The sequence below is a fragment of the Salvelinus namaycush genome, chromosome 4 (genome assembly GCF_016432855.1).
Source record: "Salvelinus namaycush isolate Seneca chromosome 4, SaNama_1.0, whole genome shotgun sequence".
Classification (NCBI taxonomy): domain Eukaryota; kingdom Metazoa; phylum Chordata; class Actinopteri; order Salmoniformes; family Salmonidae; genus Salvelinus; species Salvelinus namaycush.
The window spans coordinates 30,661,433-30,681,810 of NC_052310.1; the positions used below are offsets into that span (position 1 = coordinate 30,661,433).

Below are 20,378 nucleotides of genomic sequence, written 5' to 3' on the forward strand. Positions count from 1 at the left end.
ATGAAAACAATTCGTATTGCTTGATATTGCTAAGAAAATATCTGGATGTGGCCCTCGAGCCAAAAGTATTGCCCACCCCTGGTGTACATGCTAGTAATGTGTACATGCTAGTCTGTAGGAGGACATGCGATGAATGTATGCTACTGCACAGCATCTGCAACTTGACTGATTAAGGAGGATAGTCGTTACTTTTTGCCACAGATGTTGTTGCCATAGTACTGTATTAATACTTTTATGATAGATTAATTCAGATGTTTAATTACATGATCTGTGCTTTTGCACCAGGACTGCATACCTCTTTTCTTTTAACAGGAACAGTTACCCTTTATCAACATTTCTGTTTTCACATTAGTGTAAATATACGGGATTTAACAAAAGATCTAATTTCCATCCATAGTTCGTAATTCAGCCCCACATCTCAAACGGCAGCTTTTCTTCTCATCCCTTTGAATCTTTAATCAATATCTAACTCTCTTTTCCTTTTGACTCCATCCTCTCCTCTAGGGAGTGAACAGTATGTTTCAGGTGTTCCTATCGGGGAATAACTCGGATCACTTCACCATCTCACCCACAGCGGTGCAGGGCCGTGCTGACATCAGGATGAGGGTGGACGTGCCTCTGGACTACGAGAACATCCAAAGATACAGCTTCTCTGTAAGTTCACTCCGAACACACAAGCACAAACTTGCTTACGGCATGTTTTTATCTCTGTTACAAACAAACTATCAGTAACATGTACTGTACAAGCAAGCAGTAAGCAAAGACACTATGGGCGGGTGTCCCTGGAATCAGATTAAAGGGGTGATTGCTACATAAAACATTTTACTTTCACATTAATGACTCAAAGAACCATTTGAGCTTTTCAATGGTTCTTTGCCGTTCACAAAAGGGTTCTTTGCTCTTTTAGTGATAATTAAAATGTAGCTCTTTTTGTGCAACCATGAGTGGCCAGTTTATCGAATGTGTTGTGTTATGCCATTACATATTATATATAACCAGTGATAGTGTCTTGTGAAATGATCACTTAAGAGCCTTGTGCCAATTGAGAGTGGTTGACTTAATCAGTCAGTGATTCTCAATTATCTATATAGCTGTAGCTTACTTGATTCAACTTGTGAATTAACACAATATCTCTGGATATATGTTTTTTACCCCTTTTTCTCCTAAATGTTGTGATAGCCAATTGGTAGTTACAGTTTTGTCCCATCGCTGCAACTCCCGTACGGACTTGGGAGAGGCAAAGGTCGATAGCCATGCGTCCTCCATAACACGACCCTGCCAAGCAACACTGCTTCTTGACACACTGCTCGCTTAACCCAGAAGCCAGCCGCACAAATGTGTCGGAGGAAACACCGTACAACTGCCAACTGTGTCAGCGTGCATGCGCCCACCATAGGAGTCGCAAGGGCGACAAGGACATCCTGGCCGGCCAAAACCTCTCCTAACCCGGATGACGCTGGGCCAATTGTGCGCCGCATCATGTGTCTCCCGGTCACCGCCAGCTGGGACACAGCCCGGGATCGAACCCGGGTCTGTAGTGAAGCCTTAGTGCCTTAGACCGCTGGATTTTTAACTATTATAATATGGCTGACCAGAACAAAAAACCCTGTATGGTTCTTCAATTGCCTCTACAAAGAACCTTTCAAAGGGTCTTTATGAACCAACCATAAAGAACCATAAAAAAAGTTTATATAAAGAACCATAACAAGGGTTCTATAAAGTTCTATAGTCCCAAAAAGGGTTTCAACCATAGTGGAATCCTTTTTTGGTGCAATATAGAAACTGTTTTAATGGTTCTTTATAGAATCTTAGGTTCTTTATAGCACCAATTAGAATCTTATGAGCATGATTCTTTATTGAACCTTCAAAAAAGGGTTCACTATAGCACAAAAAGATGATGCTATGGTTACAAGCCAAAGATCCCCTTTCTGGTACTTTTTAGAACCATTATTTTTTAGAGTGTACACTCCCCTCCTCCAAGGTGCAGGGTTGAGTAACCGGGTGGTAGCCTGCTAGTGATGGCTATTTAACAGTCTGATAGCCTTGATTAACTTTTTGGCTTTCCTGTGACATCGGGTGCTGGAGGGCAGTGTGCCCCCGGTGATGCGTTGGGCAGACCGCACCACCCTCTGGAGAACCCTGCGGTTGCAGGCGGTGCAGTTGCTATACCAGGCGGTGATACAGCCCGACAGGATGCTCTCAATTGTGCATCTGTAAAGGTTTGTGAGGGTTTTAGGGGCCAAGCCGAATTTATTCAGCCTCATGAGGTTGAAGAGGTGCTGTTCCGCCTTCTTCACCACACTGTCTGTGTGGGTGGACCATTTCAGATTGTCAGTGATGTGTACGCCAAGGAACTTGAAGCTTTTCACCTTCTCCACTGTGGTCCCGTCAATGTGGATAAGGGCGTGCTCCCTCTGCTGTTTCCTGCAGTCCACGATCAGCTCCTTCATAGGGAGAGATTGAATATGTCCGTGAAACACTCCAGCCAGCTGGTCTGCGCATGCTCTGAGGATGCGGCTAGGGATGCTGTATGGGCCGGGAGTTTTGCGAGGGTTAACACACTTAAACGTCTTACTCAAGTCAGCCACGGAGAACGAGAGCCCATAGTCCTTGGGAGCGGGCCGTGTTGGTGGCACTGTGTTATCCTCAAAGCGGGCGAAGAAGGTGTTTAGCTTGTCCGGGAGCAAGATGTCGGTGTCCGCAACGTGGCTGGTTATCCCTTTGTAATCCGTGATTGTCTATAGACCCTGCCACATACATCTCATGTCTGAGCCGTTGAATTGCAACTCCACTTTGTCTCTGTACTGACGTTTTGCCTGTTTGATTGCCTTACGGAGGGAATAACTACACTGTTTGAATTCAACCATATTCTCAGTAACCTTGCCATGGTTAAATGGGGTGGTTTGCACTTTCAGTTTTGCGCGAATACTGCCATCTATCCACAGTTTCTGGTTTGGGCAGGTTTTAATAGGTACAGTGGGAACAACATCCCCTATACACTTCCTGGTGAACTCAGTCACCGTGTCTGTGTATACGTCAATGTTATTCTCAGAGGCTACCCGGAACATATCCCAGTCAGTGTGATCAAAACAATTTTGAATCATGGATTCCGATTGGTCAGACCAGCAGTGAATAGACCTTAGCACGGGTACTTCCTGTTTGAGATTATGCCTATAGGAAGGGAGGAGCAAAATGGAGTCGTGATCTGGATTGCGGGAGGGCCTTGTAGGCATCCTGGAAGGGGGAGTAACAGTGGTTGAGCGTTTTTTCAATGTGAGTACTACAGTCAATGTGTTGATAGAACTTCTGTAGAGTTTTCCTCAAATTTGCTTTGTAAAAATGTTGCTCTTTATTCCAGCATTTTGGATTTGAGATCAAATATTTCATATGAAGCAGAATGTCACTTTATATTTGATGGTATTTTCATACATATCTGTTTAACCGTTTAGAAATTAAAGCACTTTGTGTATCTAGTCCCCCCTTTTGAAGTACAGTATTGTGAGAAATTCACTTAAAGTGTATACATTTTTTCAAAAGTTTAGTATTTGGTCCCATATTCTTAGCACACAATGACTACATCAGGCTTGTGTCTCTACAAAGTTGTTGGATGCATTTGCAGTATCCTCTCTGCAAAAGGTTCTACCTACAAGTATTCCCCTATGGCAATGGTCACCAACCAATCATTGGTGGCATTCTTAGTCGATCACCAAACATTTCCGAGCGATAAACCTTTCATTCCATTTTTTAAATTTGCACCCGATTCAGCTGGCCTGCGCGTGTTCCCATTTTGAACCATTTCATATTTTTTAATGTACAAATGCTGGCCATGTCTGCAGCAACGTAGCAGGTGTAAAAGAAAGCTACAGCAAAGCTGATACTGACTTTTGTCATGTTCTGACCATAGTTCTTTTGTATTTTCTTTGTTTTAGTGTGGTCAGGGCGTGAGTTGGGTGGGTTATCTATGTTTTGTGTTTCTATGTTGGGTTTGTCGTTTGGCCTGATATGGTTCTCAATCAGAGGCAGGTGTTTGTCATTGTCTCTGATTGGGAACCATATTTAGGTAGCCTGTTTTGTCTTTTGGTTTGTGGGTGTTTGTCTTCCGTGTCAGTGTTTGTCGCCACACGGTACTGTTTCGTTTGTTCACTATGTTTATTGTTTTGTTCCAGTGTTAAGTTTTGTTTATTAAAAAGACATGAACACTTACCACGCCGCACCTTGGTCCGATCCTTCTACCTCCACAGACGATTGTTACATAATTTCTAAACTTTTAAAACCATGACTAGAAAGAGACTGTCAACGAATACAGCAAAGAGCTGCTGTTTTATAAGTTAGTGAGATGTTTAAGCTTACTCAGCACTGTCAAAACCTTCTATTCAACACTTTTATAAGTCATAAAATGTGTGTTCTCCCTACTTCCACTCGCACTACAACCAGCACTGCAGCTGCGATGAGTGAGTAGGGAAGTGGATAGATAGGCTTTCAATGTCTCTGGTCATAGGAGTAACAACATGAATTTGTGCACCGGGCAGAAAAAATGTGGTGGTACTCGAGTTTCGCTATCAGCTGGAAAACGGTGTTCCTTTTTGGTCAGTGTCAGTGGAGGAAAGGGAGAGCAGAGGGATGAGAGGCAGACCCTCAGTCTGCTGCCCTCCCCCTCCACTGAGACTGACCATCAGATGTAAGCCCAACAAAATTTTAAAAAGTGATTTATTAAAATGTATGCTCACAAGTAATACAACAACTGATCTATTACCAGTGTGATCGTATAGCCTACCTCAAATATTGGTCTGAGAACAATGTATTGGCAGGGCAATTCAAGCAAAACCAATTATGGTATAATGTTTTGGGCCTACGGCCTACTGCACACAACTCATAACTACAGTACTGTTTTTACATAGGTTAATGTTGCATAGGCTTGTGTTAAGTCATGTAAAAAAATATATATATTTAGATCTCGGCTTGTATTTTGACTCAAGTGATCTCGACTCAAAAAAGGTTGGTGACCACTGCCCTATGGAGACAAGCCGAACAACTCTCTATGGTTCTAATAAGCACCTTTTTTTCTAAGATCGCACTGAAGAATAAAATAAAATAAAATGCAATCCTACGTGCAGGCCTGATTTGGCCTGTATACCATGAGTTTCAGGCCACTGTATTATGGTAAAGCTAAAAAATAAGGTCTTATGAGAGTGTATTTATTGTACTGTCATAAAGAGTTTAACTATAATGATAACATTTGCCTAAAACCTCACTTGGTGAAGGCCACAGGACTGAAAATGAATGAATTCAACAACAACGTCTATGTCCCGAACAAATACAGTCATGGGTGGTAACTCTACAATTCACTTGAAAAGGCAAGGCACACTGGGAAATTATATTGGAGGCATGTCGTAGTTACACAAAATGTTCAAGCTGATACAACTCAAATCTGGACCCCCAGATGTGACCCCCAGGGTGACAGTGGCTCTATTAGTTTGAGTTATGATAACAAAATCACTTTAAGTAAATGTACTCATATATATTAAGTGCAATGGGCTTCCTCAAAAGTTTGGAGTAATGACAACACAATGGAGTTTACAGTGTATAGCTAGAAATACAGTATAGGATCTGACTAATGCCACCTTAGGTGGAACACGTTGTCATGTGTGCTCCCTCTCCGGCCTCTAGGTCACCAGGCTGCTCGTTATGGCGCACACCTGTCACCATCGTTACGCGCACCTGCGCGTCTTCAGACTCACCTGGACTCCATCACTTCCCTGATTACCTTCCCTATATATGTCACTCCTTTCGGTTCCTTCCCCAGGCGTTATTGTTTCTGTTCCAGTGTCATGTCTGCGTTGTTTGTGTTTCTTATTTTGTGTTTAGTTGAGTTTATTTATTGAAACACTCACTCCCTGAACTTGCTTTCCCCGACTCTCAGCGCGCTCATTACACACGTACTGTACATACAGTACATTTGTACTGACAGCTAATCATTGGCTTGCGAGAAATGTACTGTATGTTTTGATTCTACTCTCATGAGATTGTCCCTGTAAACATAATGACTGTATACAAACTAAGAATAATGCTGCCACATTTCAGTTATGCGACAATGCCATAGCAGAAGACACTGTCTAGCTCAGGCTTTAAAACTCATTTAAAAATCAGCACTCAGTGCTGCAGACTTGGTTGAGCATTTAAATGTATATTGTGTTACTTCAAATTACCCACCACTATTTACTGAAACATTTGATATTGTGTTTTGGATCCTTAAAACTGAATAAAGTTTAAAGTATGACATTTTTTAAACTAATTTCAGTCTGTTAATTAAGTTGAAAACAAAGTACATGAGCATATGCATAGAAAGTGGATATGCATGGATGCATGTCACAATGGTAAAATGTAAAAACAACTGAAGATACTTTGTCATTTTCAGTTATTGACACGGTAGCGCTGCTGTAGTTAGCAAAATAGTGTAGAAATGATTGCTAACTAGCTAAGCATATTGGCTGACTGTGGGGCAAAACAATTCACTTATTTACCATTAATAAGTCACCGCTGATCTCTTTGCTGGCAAATGCAACACTGTACTAAAATTGCCCAGGTGTCTCCAGTAATGTTTACTTTTTGATGTTCTATGACGTCTCCACTTCCTTCCTACCCTATGTCTAGAATATTGATGTGTTCAAGTGATCAGAGACTCTGCTCTCACTTTTTCAGCTATATGCCAATGAGTCCATTTCAGAACATGTGGGTTTTGCCCGTATCTACATTGACCTGATCAATGAGAATGACAACCGGCCCATCTTCCTTAAACCCCTGTATAACATCAGTCTGCCTGAGAACACACCCAGAGGAACCTCTCTGCTACGCATCCAGGTAAGCTTATCACTGCAACACGCTAGCTATAACACACTGTAACAAACACTCCCTGAAGCACACTGTCTCATGCTGTTGTATGGTGTCTGTTGTGCTGTAACACCCATTGCCTAGCAGTGGAGACTCCTCAGAGGAGCAAGGAGTGGACCATCCTTCTTCTTTTTATTTTATTTTTTATGTACATTCAAAAAGTTTTCCTTTTTAAATAAAACGATACTAAATATAATCACGTCACCAAATACTTGATTAAAAAACACTATTTTGCAATGAAGGTCTACAGTAGTCTCAACAGCACTCTATTGGGTAGCACAATGGTGTAGCCGGAGGACAGCTAGCTTCCGTCCTTCTCTGGGTACGTTGACTTCAATACAAAACCTAGGAGGCTCATGGTTCTCACCCCTTTCCATAGACTTACACACTAACTATGAAAACTTCTGGAGGACGTCCTCCAACCTATCAGAGCTCTTGCAGTATGAACTGACATGTTGTCCACCCAGTCAAAGGATCAGAGCATGAATCTAGTACTGAAAGCATAAGGTACAGCTAGCTAGCACTGCAGTGCATGAAATGTGGTGAGTAGTTCACTCAAAGAGAGAGAAAGACAATAGTTAAACAGTTTTGAAAAAATGTATTTCTTCATAAATGAAGGAGAAGCAAGAGAGGGAGTGTTTTTTTCACAATTTTTTCACAAATATACATTTTAGCAAATGTATAAAAAACTTAAATAACTTTTTACATAAGTATTCAGAACCTTTGCTATAGCATTTAACATTTAAGTCATTTAGCAGACGCTCTTATCCAGAGCGACTTACAAATTGGACAAGTCAGTTAAGAACAAATTCTTATTTACAATGACGGCCTAGGAACAGTGGGTTAACTGCCTTGTTCAGGGGCAGAACGACAGATTTGTACCTTGTCAGCTTGGGGATTTGAACTTGCAACCTTTCAGTTACTAGACCAACGCTCTAACCACTAGGCTACCCTGCCGCCCCTATAAGACTCGAAATTGAACTCAGGTGCATCCTGCTTCCATTGATCATCCTTGAGATGTTTCTACAACTTGATTGGAGTCCACCTGTGATAAATCCAATTGATTGGACATGATTTGGAAAGGCACACACTTGTCTATATAAGGTCCCACAGTTGACAGTGCATGTCAGAGCAAAAACCAAGCCATGAGATCGAAGGAATTGTCCGTAGAGCGCCAAGACAGGATTGTGTTGAGGCACAGATCTGGGGAAATGGTACCAAAACATTTTTGCAGCATTGAAGGTCCCTAAGAACACAGTGGCCTCCATCATTCTTAAATGAAAGAAGTTAGGAACCACCAATACTCTTCCTAGAGCTGTCCGCCCGGCCAAACTGAGCAATCGGGAGAGAAGGGCCTTGGTCAGGGAGGTGACCAAGAACCGATGGCTGAGCTCCAGAGTTCCTCTGTGGAGATGGGCGAGCTTTCCAGAAGGACAACCATCTCTGCAGCACTCCACCAATCAGGCCTTTATGGTAGAGTGGCCAGACGGAAGCAACTCCTCTGTAAAAGGCATGACAGCCCGCTTGGAGTTTGACAACATTCACCAAAAGGACTCTCAGACCATGAGAAACAAGATTCTCTGGTCTGATGAAACCAAGACGGAACTCATTGGCCTGAATGCCAAGCGTCACATCTGTAGGAAACCTGGCACCATTCCTACAGTGAAGCATGGTGGTGGCAGCATCATGCTGTGAGGATGTCTTTCAGCAGCAGGGACTGGGAGACTAGTTGGGATCAAGGGAAAGATGAACGGAGCAAAGTACAGAGAGATCATTGATGAAAAGCTGCTCCAGAGCGCTCAGGGCCTCAGACTGGGGGGAAGGTTCACCTTCCAACCAGACAACAACCCTAAGCACACACACAAGACAATGCAGGAGTGGCTTCAGGACAAGTCTCTGAATGTCCTTGAGTGGCCCAGCCAGAGCCCGGACTTGAACATATGTGTGAAGTCCTTCAAGACTATTGGAAAAACATTACTCATGAAGCTGGTTGAGAGAATGCCAAAAGTGTGCAAAGCTGTCCTCAAGGCAATGGGTTGCTACTTTGAAGAATCTCAAATATAAAATATATTTTAATTTGTTTAACACTTTTGGGCTCATTACATGATTATATATGTGTTATTTCATAGTTTTGATATCTTCACTATTATTTTATAATAAAGAAAATAGTAAAAATAAGGAAAAACCCTTGAATAAGTATGTGTTTCCAAACTTTTGACTGGTACTGGTAAGCTGACCACGACTCCATTTTGTTGCTTCCAGCCTACAAACAGAAACTAAAACAACAAGCTCCCTCGCTCAGGTCTGTTCAACGCTGGTCCGACCAATCTGATTCCACGCTTCAAGACTGCTTCGATCACGCGGATTGGAATATGTTCCGCATTGCGTCCAACAACAATATTGACGAATACGCTGATTCGGTGAGCGAGTTCATTAGAAAGTGCATTGACGATGTCGTACCCACAGCAACGATTAAAACATTCCCAAACCAGAAACCGTGGATTGACGGCAGCATTCGCGTGAAACTGAAAGCGCAAACCACTGCTTTTAACCAGGGCAAGGTGACCGGAAACATGACCGAATACAAACAGTGTAGCTATTCTCTCCGCAAGGCAATCAAACAAGCTAAGTCCCAGTATAGAGACAAAATAGAGTCGCAATTCAACAGCTCAGACACAAGAGGTATGTGGCAGGGTCTACAGTCAATCACGGATTACAAAAAGAAAACCAGCCCCGTCGCGGACCAGGATGTCTTGCTCCCAGACAGGCTAAATAACTTTTTTGCTCGCTTTGAGGACAATACAGTGCCACTGACACGGCCCGCTACCAAAACCTGCGGGCTCTCCTTCACTGCAGCCGAGGTGAGTAAAACATTTAAACGTGTTAACCCTCGCAAGGCTGCAGGCCCAGACGGCATTCCCAGCCGCGTCCTCAGAGCATGTGCAGACCAGCTGGCTGGTGTGTTTACGGACATATTCAATCAATCCTTATCCCAGTCTGCTGTTCCCACATGCTTCAAGAGGGCCACCATTGTTCCTGTTCCCAAGAAAGCTAAGGTAACTGAGCTAAACGACTACCGCCCTGTAGCACTCACTTCCGTCATCATGAAGTGCTTTGAGAGACTAGTCAAGGACCATATCACCTCCACCCTACCGGACACCCTAGACCCACTCCAATTTGCTTACCGACCCAATAGGTCCACAGACGACGCAATCGCAACCACACTGCACACTGCCCTAACCCATCTGGACAAGAGGAATACCTATGTGAGAATGCTGTTCATCGACTACAGCTCAGCATTTAACACCATAGTACCCTCCAAACTCGTCATCAAGCTCGAGACCCTGGGTCTCGACCCCGCCCTGTGCAACTGGGTCCTGGACTTCCTGAAGGGGCCGCCCCCAGGTGGTGAGGGTAGGTAACAACATCTCCACCCCGCTGATCCTCAACACTGGGGCCCCACAAGGGTGCGTTCTGAGCCCTCTCCTGTACTCCCTGTTCACCCACGACTGCGTGGCCATGCACGCCTCCAACTCAATCATCAAGTTTGCGGATGACACTACAGTGGTAGGCTTGATTACCAACAACGACGAGACGGCCTACAGGGAGGAGGTGAGGGCCCTCGGAGTGTGGTGTCAGGAAAATAACCTCACACTCAACGTCAACAAAACAAAGGAGATGATTGTGGACTTCAGGAAACAGCAGAGGGAGCACCCCCCTATCCACATCGACGGGACAGTAGTGGAGAAGGTGGAAAGTTTTAAGTTCCTCGGTGTACACATCACGGACAAACTGAATTGGTCCACCCACACAGACAGCGTTGTGAAGAAGGCGCAGCAGCAGGTGCATCAAAGCAGGGACCGAGAGACTGAAAAACAGCTTCTATCTCAAGGCCTTCAGACTGTTAAACAGCCACCACTAACATTTAGCGGCCGCTGCCAACATACTGACTCAACTCCAGCCACTTTAATAATGGGAATTGATGGAAATTATGTAAAAATGTACCACTAGCCACTTTAAACAATGCCACTTAATATAATGTTTACATACCCTACATTACTCATCTCATATGTATATGTATATACTGTACTCTATATCATCTACTGCATCTTGCCATCTTTATGTAATACATGTATCACTAGCCACTTTAAACTATGCCACTTTATGTTTACATACCCTACATTACTCATCTCATATGTATATACTGTACTCTATACCATCTACTGCATCTTGCCTATGCCGTTCTGTACCATCACTCATTCATATATCTTTATGTACATATTCTTTATCCCTTTACACTTGTGTGTATAAGGTAGTAGTTGTGGAATTGTTAGGTTAGATTACTTGTTGGTTATTACTGCATTGTCGGAACTAGAAGCACAAGCATTTCGCTACACTCGCATTAACATCTGCTAACCATGTGTATGTGACAAATAAAATTTGATTTGATTTGATTTGATTACTGTAGCTCTAGTCGATGCTGTTGGTTGATTGATTGTGCAGGGGCGGCTCACAGTTCGCCTACAATTATAGTGAATTTGTATTTGATTTTGAATAGGTAATTTTTTATATTTTCATAATTACTTGGGTGACACTAACTTAAGCTATACAGAATATCTCACCACCATGCATTTCTCTCTCCTTTATTCATTTTTTCAAGCGTGCTGAGGGGCTGTCAACAGTTTAGTGAAATATGTTTTGTTGCGAAAATATGTTACTATGTATCCGAAACAGACTTGACTTGGTTTCCCAAATTAAGCGCTGGGTAGCTGCAGAAACAGGGTTGGAGAGCCCATGGGCGGAATATCACCTGTCACGCAGTGAGAGCATGCTCTTCAAACAGTGGTTGATGCATGAAGTGAAATAGGTGCTCTTATATTTATAGTGGAGCATATTTATTTATGCTCCACTATAAAACCGAGGTAAGCGGAAAGCGTGCAGCCCCCATTCGCTATTCGAGTGCATACAGATGACATTCCTTTTTCCCCCTGTTCCTGCTCATTTGATAAAGGGCCATTCTAAATGGAATATATCTTACATATTAGTAAAGACAAGATTAAATTGAAAATAGTCTGATGGGTGAAAATATGATCACTTGATGAGAGATAAGCTGTGCAGCCTGATGCAAGGAACAGAGCGCAAACTTTCTCAAATCATTGATTGCTTAAAGTCGCATCATGCTGCCCATATATGTTTTGATTCCTAATACATTCTAAGGTTTGTATCAGTCACAACTAAAGTTGACAAATAACTCTAAATCTAGCATATAGGACCTGTTTCAAATTATGACTTTGACGCTCAACATAGCAACTTCATATGCGTACTTGCTTTGGAATGGGAAAAATATCCTTTCTATTTATTTCTGCTAAGTTCAATTATATTCTTACTATAAAATCATATAATGGGATGGAACTTATAAACATATATTTTCAGATAAGTAAACAAGCCTACAGCCTATGGCATGGAGCTTAGCCAGATAACAACTCATATTCTGTTCTTTTGAAATACATTTTCTTCATATATTCTTTAGACATGATCAAAACAAATAATGGATTTTTTGTGATGGTGTATATTAAATTGTTTTATTGTACTTTTTTAAATGCACACTGTACAAAAATATAAACGCAATATGCAACAATTTTAAGGATTTTACTAATAAATTCATTAGGCCCTGATTTCACATGACTGGGAATACAGATATGCAATCTGTTGGTTGCAGAGACCTTAAAAAAAGTAGGGGTGTGGATCAGAAAACCAGTCAGTATCTGGTGTGACCACCATTTGCCTTATGCAGGGCGAAACAAATCCTTCCCGTAGAGTTGATCAGGCTGTTGATTGTGGCCTGTGGAATGTTGTCCCACTCCTCTTCAATGGCTATTCGAAGTTTCTGGATATTTGCGGGAACCGGAACATGCTGTCGTACATGTAGATCGATAGCATCCCAAACATACTCAATAGGTGACATGTCTGGTGAGTATGCTGGCCATGCAAGAACTGGGAGCTTTTCAGCTTTCAGGAATTGTGTACAGATTCTTGCGACATGAGGGGCATTATGGGTATGAGGGGCAATATCATGCTGAAACATGAGGTGATGGCGGCGGATGAATGGCACGACAATGGGCCTCAGGATCTTGTCACAGTATCTTTGTGCATTCAAATTGCCATAGATGAAATGCAATTGTGTTCTTTGTCCGTAGCTTATGCCTGCCCATACCATAACCCCGCCACCACCGTGGGGAACTCTGTTCACAACGTTGACATCAGCAAACCGCTTGCCCACTCGCTCTCTGCCATCTGCCCGGTACAGTTGAAAATGGGATTCTTCCTTGAAGAGAACACTTCTCCGGCGTGCCAGTGGACATCGAAGGAGAGTATTTGCCCACTGAAGTTGGTTACAATGCCAAACTGCAGTCAGGTCAAGTTCCTGTGCAAATCCACAGTTTCATCAGCTGGTCTCAGACGATCCCGCAGGTGAAGAAGCAAGATGTGGACGTCCTGGGCTGGCGTGGTTAAACGTGGTCAGCGGTAGTGAGGCCAGCTGGACGTACTGCCAAATTCTCTAAAATGACGTTGGTGGCAGCTTATGATAGAGAAATTAACATTACATTTTCTGGCACAGCTCTGGTAGACATTCCTGCAGTCAGCATGCCAATTGCACACTCCCTCAAAACTTGAGACTGTGGCTTTGTGTTGTATGACAAAACTGCACATTTAGAGTGGCCTTTTATTGTCCCCAGCACAAGGTGCATCTGTCTAATGATCAGGCTTGGAACTCCTTACAAAATACTTTTAAACTGGAATAACTTGTCCCGATTGGCGTTTTTAAATCATTGTTAAAGGATTTTGAGGCTGATTCCCTGACCTGTCAATGTTTTTAATTTGCTGTTTTATGATTTTGTTATACTCTTGTGAATTCTGTTTTTTTTACTATATTACCTGTAGTTTTTCATGTTGTCTGTCTGTTATTGTGTAATGACTTGGTACTGCCTATCTTGGCCAGGATGCTCTTGAAAAAGAGATTTCAAATCTCTATGAGCCCTTGCTGGTTAAATAAAGGTTAAATATATATATATATATTTTTTTTAAATGCTGTTTAAAGCTTCTTGATATGTCACACCTGTCAGGTGGATGGATTATCTTGGCAAAGGATAAATGCTCACTAACAGGGATGTAAACACATTTGTACACACAATTTGAGAGAAGTACGTTTTTTGTACATATGGAACATTTCTGGGATCTTTTATTTCAGCTCATGAAACATGGGACTAACACTTTACTACTAGCTACTGTAGCTAGCTAAAAACATACATGTGGGCGTGCATCATGTGCATCCTAGTACCTCACCATCATCTATATCCTGACCGAGCAGTGAGAAGGTTACCTAGGCTGGGTCCCAAATGGCACCCCACTCCCTACATAATGCATTGCGTTTGACCAGGGCTCATTTGGGATGCATACCCAGTTATCAGCACAGAGTCCACATAATAACTCTGGATTATTATTCATTACCATTCATTTCAAACACACACACACACACACACACACACACACACACACACACACACACACACACACACACACACACACACACACACACACACACACACACACACACACACACACACACACACACACACACACAGAGTGACTGGCCATCTCCTCTGACTAAACAGATGTTTCTCCCACTCCTCCAGGCTCTGTCCATAAATACCTGTTAGAGCTCGGACAGCTTTATGGCTGACACACATACACAGTCCTGTGTCACCCTGCCTTATCATTCACTGCCTTTCCTCAAGTTCAGCACACGGCCAGAGCAGAGAATCACCACGCTCGAGCCCAACAGACAGTCATCACACACATCTCACACTTTTGTGTGTGTGTTTGTGTCTGTGTGTGTGCAAGTGCATGCGTGCATGTGTATGTACATGTAAAACCCTGTACAAGCTTCACGTGCGTAGATCTACGCACATACACTACCGTTCAAAAGTTTGGAGTCACTTAGAAATGGCCTTGTTTTTGAAAGAAAAGCACATTTTTGCTACATTAAAATAACATCAAATTGATCAGAAATACAGTGTAGACATTGATAATGTTGTAAATGACTTTTGTAGCTGGAAACAGCAGATTTTTAATGGAATATCTACATGGTTGCTGATAATGGGCCTCTGTACAACTATCACTCCTATGTTCCAATGACACGTTGTGTTAGCTAATCCAATTTTATCATTTTCTAAGGCTAATTGATCATTAGAAAACCCTTTTGCAATTATGTTAGCACAGCTGTAAACTGGCTTGCTGGTTAAAGAAGCAATAAAACTGGCCGTCTTTCGACTAGTTGAGTATCTGGACCATCAGAATTTGTGGGTTCGATTACAGGCTCAAAATGGCTAAAAACAAAGACCTTTCTTCTGAAACTCGTTAGTCTCATTAGTCTAGTGAAGAGGTTACTCTGGGATGCTGGCCTTCTAGGCAGAGTTGCACAGAAAAATCCATATCTCAGACTGGCCAATAAAAATACAAGATTAAGATGGGCAAAAGAACACAGACTCTGGACAGAGGAACTCTGCCTAGAAGGCCAGCATCCCGGATTCGCCTCTTCACTGTTTTCATTGAGAGTGTTTTTTTGCGGGTACTATTTAATGAAGCTGTCAATTGAGGACTTGTGAGGCGTCTGTTTCTCAAACTATACACTCTAATGTACTTGTCCTCTTGCTCAGCTGTGCACCGAGGCCTACCATTCCTCTTTCTATTCTGGTTAGCAATGATCCCCAACATCTTAATAGAGCTTGAAGAATTATGAAAAGATTAGAGGCTCACCCAAGAAGACTTACAATTGGAATAGGTGCCAAAGGTGTTTCTAACATGTATTGACTGTATGAATACTTATGCAATGAGTATATTTTAGTTATTTAATTTATATCAAACAAAACAAAAATATTTCTACCACTTTGACATTAGAGTATTTTGTGTAGATTGTTGACAAAAAATGACAATTAAATCAATTTTAATCCCAGTTTGTAACACAATAAAATGTGAAGAAATCCAAGGGGTATGAATACTTTTGCAAGGCACTGTATAACCTCTTAGCACTTCAGAGTGCCAATGTTAAATGTGAACAGACTTTTTAGGCTGCTCATTGCCACACCAAGAACTCAGTGAACCAGGTTTAAAAATGTTTTGCGACTAAAACCGAAAAGCAGTTTTTCTTATTGGACAAGTTCCGATATTACCTTTAGTTGATATGTTTGTTTGTTCATTAACAGTATTGTTTACCACATTTTGACATTGTGTGGCCATGCCTCTAATCTACAAGCTACCAGGGTGTGGTGTATTCCAGAGTTTAGTATGTATCAGAGTGGTGGATTTTTAGGGGGAGGTCAGGCCGAGTAGATATAATAATTTATGCTACGCAAATTGAAAGGCACTTTTCACAGTGATTTTAAAAATCACCAGAAATTTTATTGAAATGCCTTGTTTAGGCAAATATTTATGATTCAACTGATTTATGGTTTATGTACGTACAACCCTTACCCAATGCATTACTCCATGCCCCTCAAACACATTCATGCATTCATGCACAAACAAATTCATGCATGCACGCACACACAAATGGATGCACACACACACACACAAATACACACATACTGTTTAATATTTATCTGCTGTTGTGTTACTTATCATTATCAATATTTATTGTGATTAAGTCTCTGTTCGGTTCTATCTTTCTCTCCATCTCAGTCTCTTTCTCTCCCTGTGGAGAGTTTAGACTGGCATTTCCTATCAGTAAAATTGCTCGTTGTTTTTTCTCTTCCATTCGTTTGAGTGTGTTTGTATTCTTTCATTTCTTATTTATTGCCTCCAATCATATTTGCAGTTCCTCTCTTTCCTTTAGCCATTGTAGCACTAATGGATTTCAGGGTCTGTCAATGTGTTTGAGAGAAACAGTGTGTGGTGGGTGTTTGGAAAATATTTATTCACAATGGCCATTTTCTTCTCACTCATTGTCCTATTATCCTGTTCTCCTCTCCAGTCCTTCAGTCTTCTACCCTTCCTTCTCTAGAAATAGGAAAATAACTCGTACATCTGAAGATACCTGTTGCAGGTGAATGGGAAATATTACACTGTAAAACTTACTTTCCGCTGTAAATTTACAGCATTATACTGGCATCAGAGTTGCGAGGTTAAACTGTAATTTTGCTTTACTGCAGGGATGCTATAAAATGTTTTACATTAAGAAATATTATACAATTAATTGTAATGAATGAATTGAATTAATTTAAGAGGCAGGATTTGTATTTTATAGTATTTTACTGTAATTACATGAGATTGGTGCAAGCAGGTACTGTGTGTGTGTGTATATATATATATACATATACACACACAGTACCAGTCAAACGTTTGGATACACCTACTCATTCAAGGGTTTTTCTTTATTATTAAGACATCAAAACTATGAAATAACACATATGGAATCATGTAGTAACCAAAAAAGTGTAAAACAAATGAAAAAATATTTTATATTCTTCCAAGTAGCCACCCTTTGCCTTGAAGATAGTGTAGTATTCTCTCAACCAGCTTCATGAGGTAGTCACCTGGAATGCTTTTCCAACAGTCTTGAAGGAGTTCCCACGTGTGCTGAGCACTTGTTGGCTGCTTTTCCTTCACTCTGCGGTCCAACTTATCCCAAACCATCTCAATTGGTTTGCGGTCGGGTGATTGTGGAGGCCAGGTCATCTGATGCAGCACTCCATCACTCTCCTACTTGGTCAAATAGCCCTTACTCGGCCTGGAGGTGTGTTTTGGGTCATTGTCCTGTTGAAAAACAAATGATAGTCCCACTAAGCTCAAACCAGATGGGATGGCGTATAGCTGCAAAATGCTGTGGTAGCCATGCTGGTTAAGTGTGCCTTGAATTCTAAATAAATCAATGACAGTGTCACCAGCAAAGCACCCCCACATCATCACACCTCCTCCTCCATGCTTCACCGTGGGAACCACACATGCAGAGATCAACCGTTCACCTACTCTGCGTCTCACAAAGACACGGAGGTTGGAACCAAAAATCACAAATTTGGACTCATCAGACCAAAGGACAGATTTCCACCAGTTTAATGTCCATTGCTTGGGTTTCTTGGCCCAAGCAAGTCTCTTCTGATAATTGGTGTCCTTTAGTAGTGGTTTCTTTGCAGCAATTCGACCATGAAGGCCTGATTCACGCAGTCTCCTCTGAACAGTTGATGTTGAGATGTGTCTGTTACTTGAAATCTGTGAGGTGCAATATGAGGTGCAGTTAATTGACGATTTCTGAGGCTGGTAACTCTAATGAATTATCCTCTGCAGCAGAGGTAACTCTTGATCTTCCTTTCCTGTGGCGGTCCTCATCAGAGCCAGTTTCATCATAGCGCTTGATGGTTTTTGCAACTGCACTTGAAGAAACTTTCAAAGTTCTTGAAATTTTCTGGATTGACTGACATCCATGTCTTAAATTAATGATGGACTGTTGTTTCTCTTTGTTTAATTGAGCTGTTCTTGCCGTAATATGGACTTGGTCTTTTACCAAATAGGGTTGTCTTTTGTATACCACCCCTACCTTGTAACAACACAACTGATTGGCTCAAACGCATTAAGAAGGAAAGACATTTCCACAAATTACCTTTTAACAAGGCACACCTGTTAATTGAAGTATCAGTGACTGACTCAATAGGAAGTGGTCTGAGGATGCAGATGCTAAGCTACAGCACTGTTTTGCTAGCACAGACTTGAATATGTTCCGGGATTCTTCCGATGGCATTGAGGAGTACATTAGTCACTGGCTTCATCAATAAGTGCATCGATGACTTTGTCCCCACAGTGACTGTACCGCAACCAGAAGCCATGGATTACAGGCAACATCCGCACTGAGCTAAAGGGTAGATCTGCCGCTTTTATTGACTCTAAACCGGATGCTTATAAGAAATCCAGCTAAACCCTTCTACGAACCATCAAACAGGCAAAGTGTCAATACAGGACTAAGATTGAATCGTGCTACACCGGCTCCGACACTCGTGGCAGGGCTTGCAAACTATTATGGACTGCAAAGGGAAGCACAGATGCGAGCTGCTCAGTGACACGAGCCTAACAGACGAGCTAAATAACTTATATGCTCACTTCGAGGCAAGCAACACTGAAGCATGCATGAGACCATCAGCTGTTCAGCGCGACTGTGTGATCAAGCTCTCCGTAGCCGATATGAGTAAGATCTTTAGACAGGTCAACATTCACAAGATCGCAAGGCTAGATGGATTACCTGGACGTGTATTCCGAGCATGCGCTGAACAACTGGCAAGTGTCTTCATTGACATTTTCAACCTCTCACTGAAGAGTCTGTAATACCAACATGCTTCAAGCAGACCACCATAGTCCCTTTGCCCAAGAACACCAAGGTAACCTTCCTAAATGACTACTAACCCGTGGCACTCACGTCTGTAGTCATGAAAGGCTGGTCATGGCTCACATCAACACCATCATCCCAGAAACCCTAGACCCACTCCAATTTAGATACCCTAGATACCACCCCAACAGATTCACAGATGATGCAATCTCTATTGCACTCAACACTGTCCTTTCCCACCTGGCCAAAAGGAACACCTATGTGAGAACGCTATTCATTGACTACAGCTCAATGTTCAACACCATATTGCACTCAAAGTTCATCACTAAGCTAAGGACCCTGGGACTAAACACCTCCCTCTGCAACTGGATCCTGGACTTCCTGACGGGCCACGCTGCCATGATGATCCTCAACACAGGGGCTCCTCAGGGGTGCGTGCTCAGTCCCCTCCTGTACTCCCTGTTCACCCACGACTGCATGGCCAAGCACGACTCCAACACCATCATTAAGTTTGCAGACGACACAACAGTGGTAGGCCTGATCACCGACAACGATGAGACAGCCTATAGGGAGGAGGTCAGAGACCTGGCAGTGTGGTGCCAGGATAACAACCTCTCTCTCAACGTGATCAAAAAGGAGATGGTTGTGGACTACAGAAAAAGGAGGATTGAGCATTCCCCCATTCTCATCTATAGGGCTGTAGTGGAGCAGGTTGGGAACTTCAAGTTCCTTGGTGTCCACATCACCAACAAACTAACCTGGTCCAAACACACCAAGACAGTCGTAAAGAGGGCTCGACAACTCCTATTCACCCTCAGGAGACTGAAAAGATTTGGCACAGGTCCTCAGATCTTCAAAAAGTTATACAGCTGCACCATCGAGAGCATCCTGACTGGTTGCATCACCTCCTGGTATGGCAACTGCTCTGCCTCGGACCGCAAGGCACTACAGAACGTACAGCCCAGTCCATCACTGGGGCCAAGCTTCCTGCCATCCAGGAACTCTATACCAAGCAGAAGGGCCCCAAAAATTGCCAAGGACCCCAGCCACCCTAGTCATAGACTGTTCTCTCTGCTACCACATGGCAAGCGGTAGCAGAGCGCCAAGTCTAGGTCGAAAA

The 20,378-nt window shown here is 42.5% G+C and overlaps 1 protein-coding gene across 1 annotated transcript in view; it reads left to right on the top strand.

Annotated features, from left to right (window-relative positions):
• The window catches only part of LOC120046433 (cadherin-23-like), a 569,127-nt gene that overhangs the window by 306,833 nt on the left and 241,916 nt on the right, over nt 1–20,378 (top strand). The window contains exons 12-13 of the mRNA XM_038991662.1: nt 505–654; nt 6,700–6,858. Coding sequence (XP_038847590.1) covers nt 505–654; nt 6,700–6,858 — 309 coding nt within the window. The remainder of the gene's footprint in view (nt 1–504; nt 655–6,699; nt 6,859–20,378) is intronic.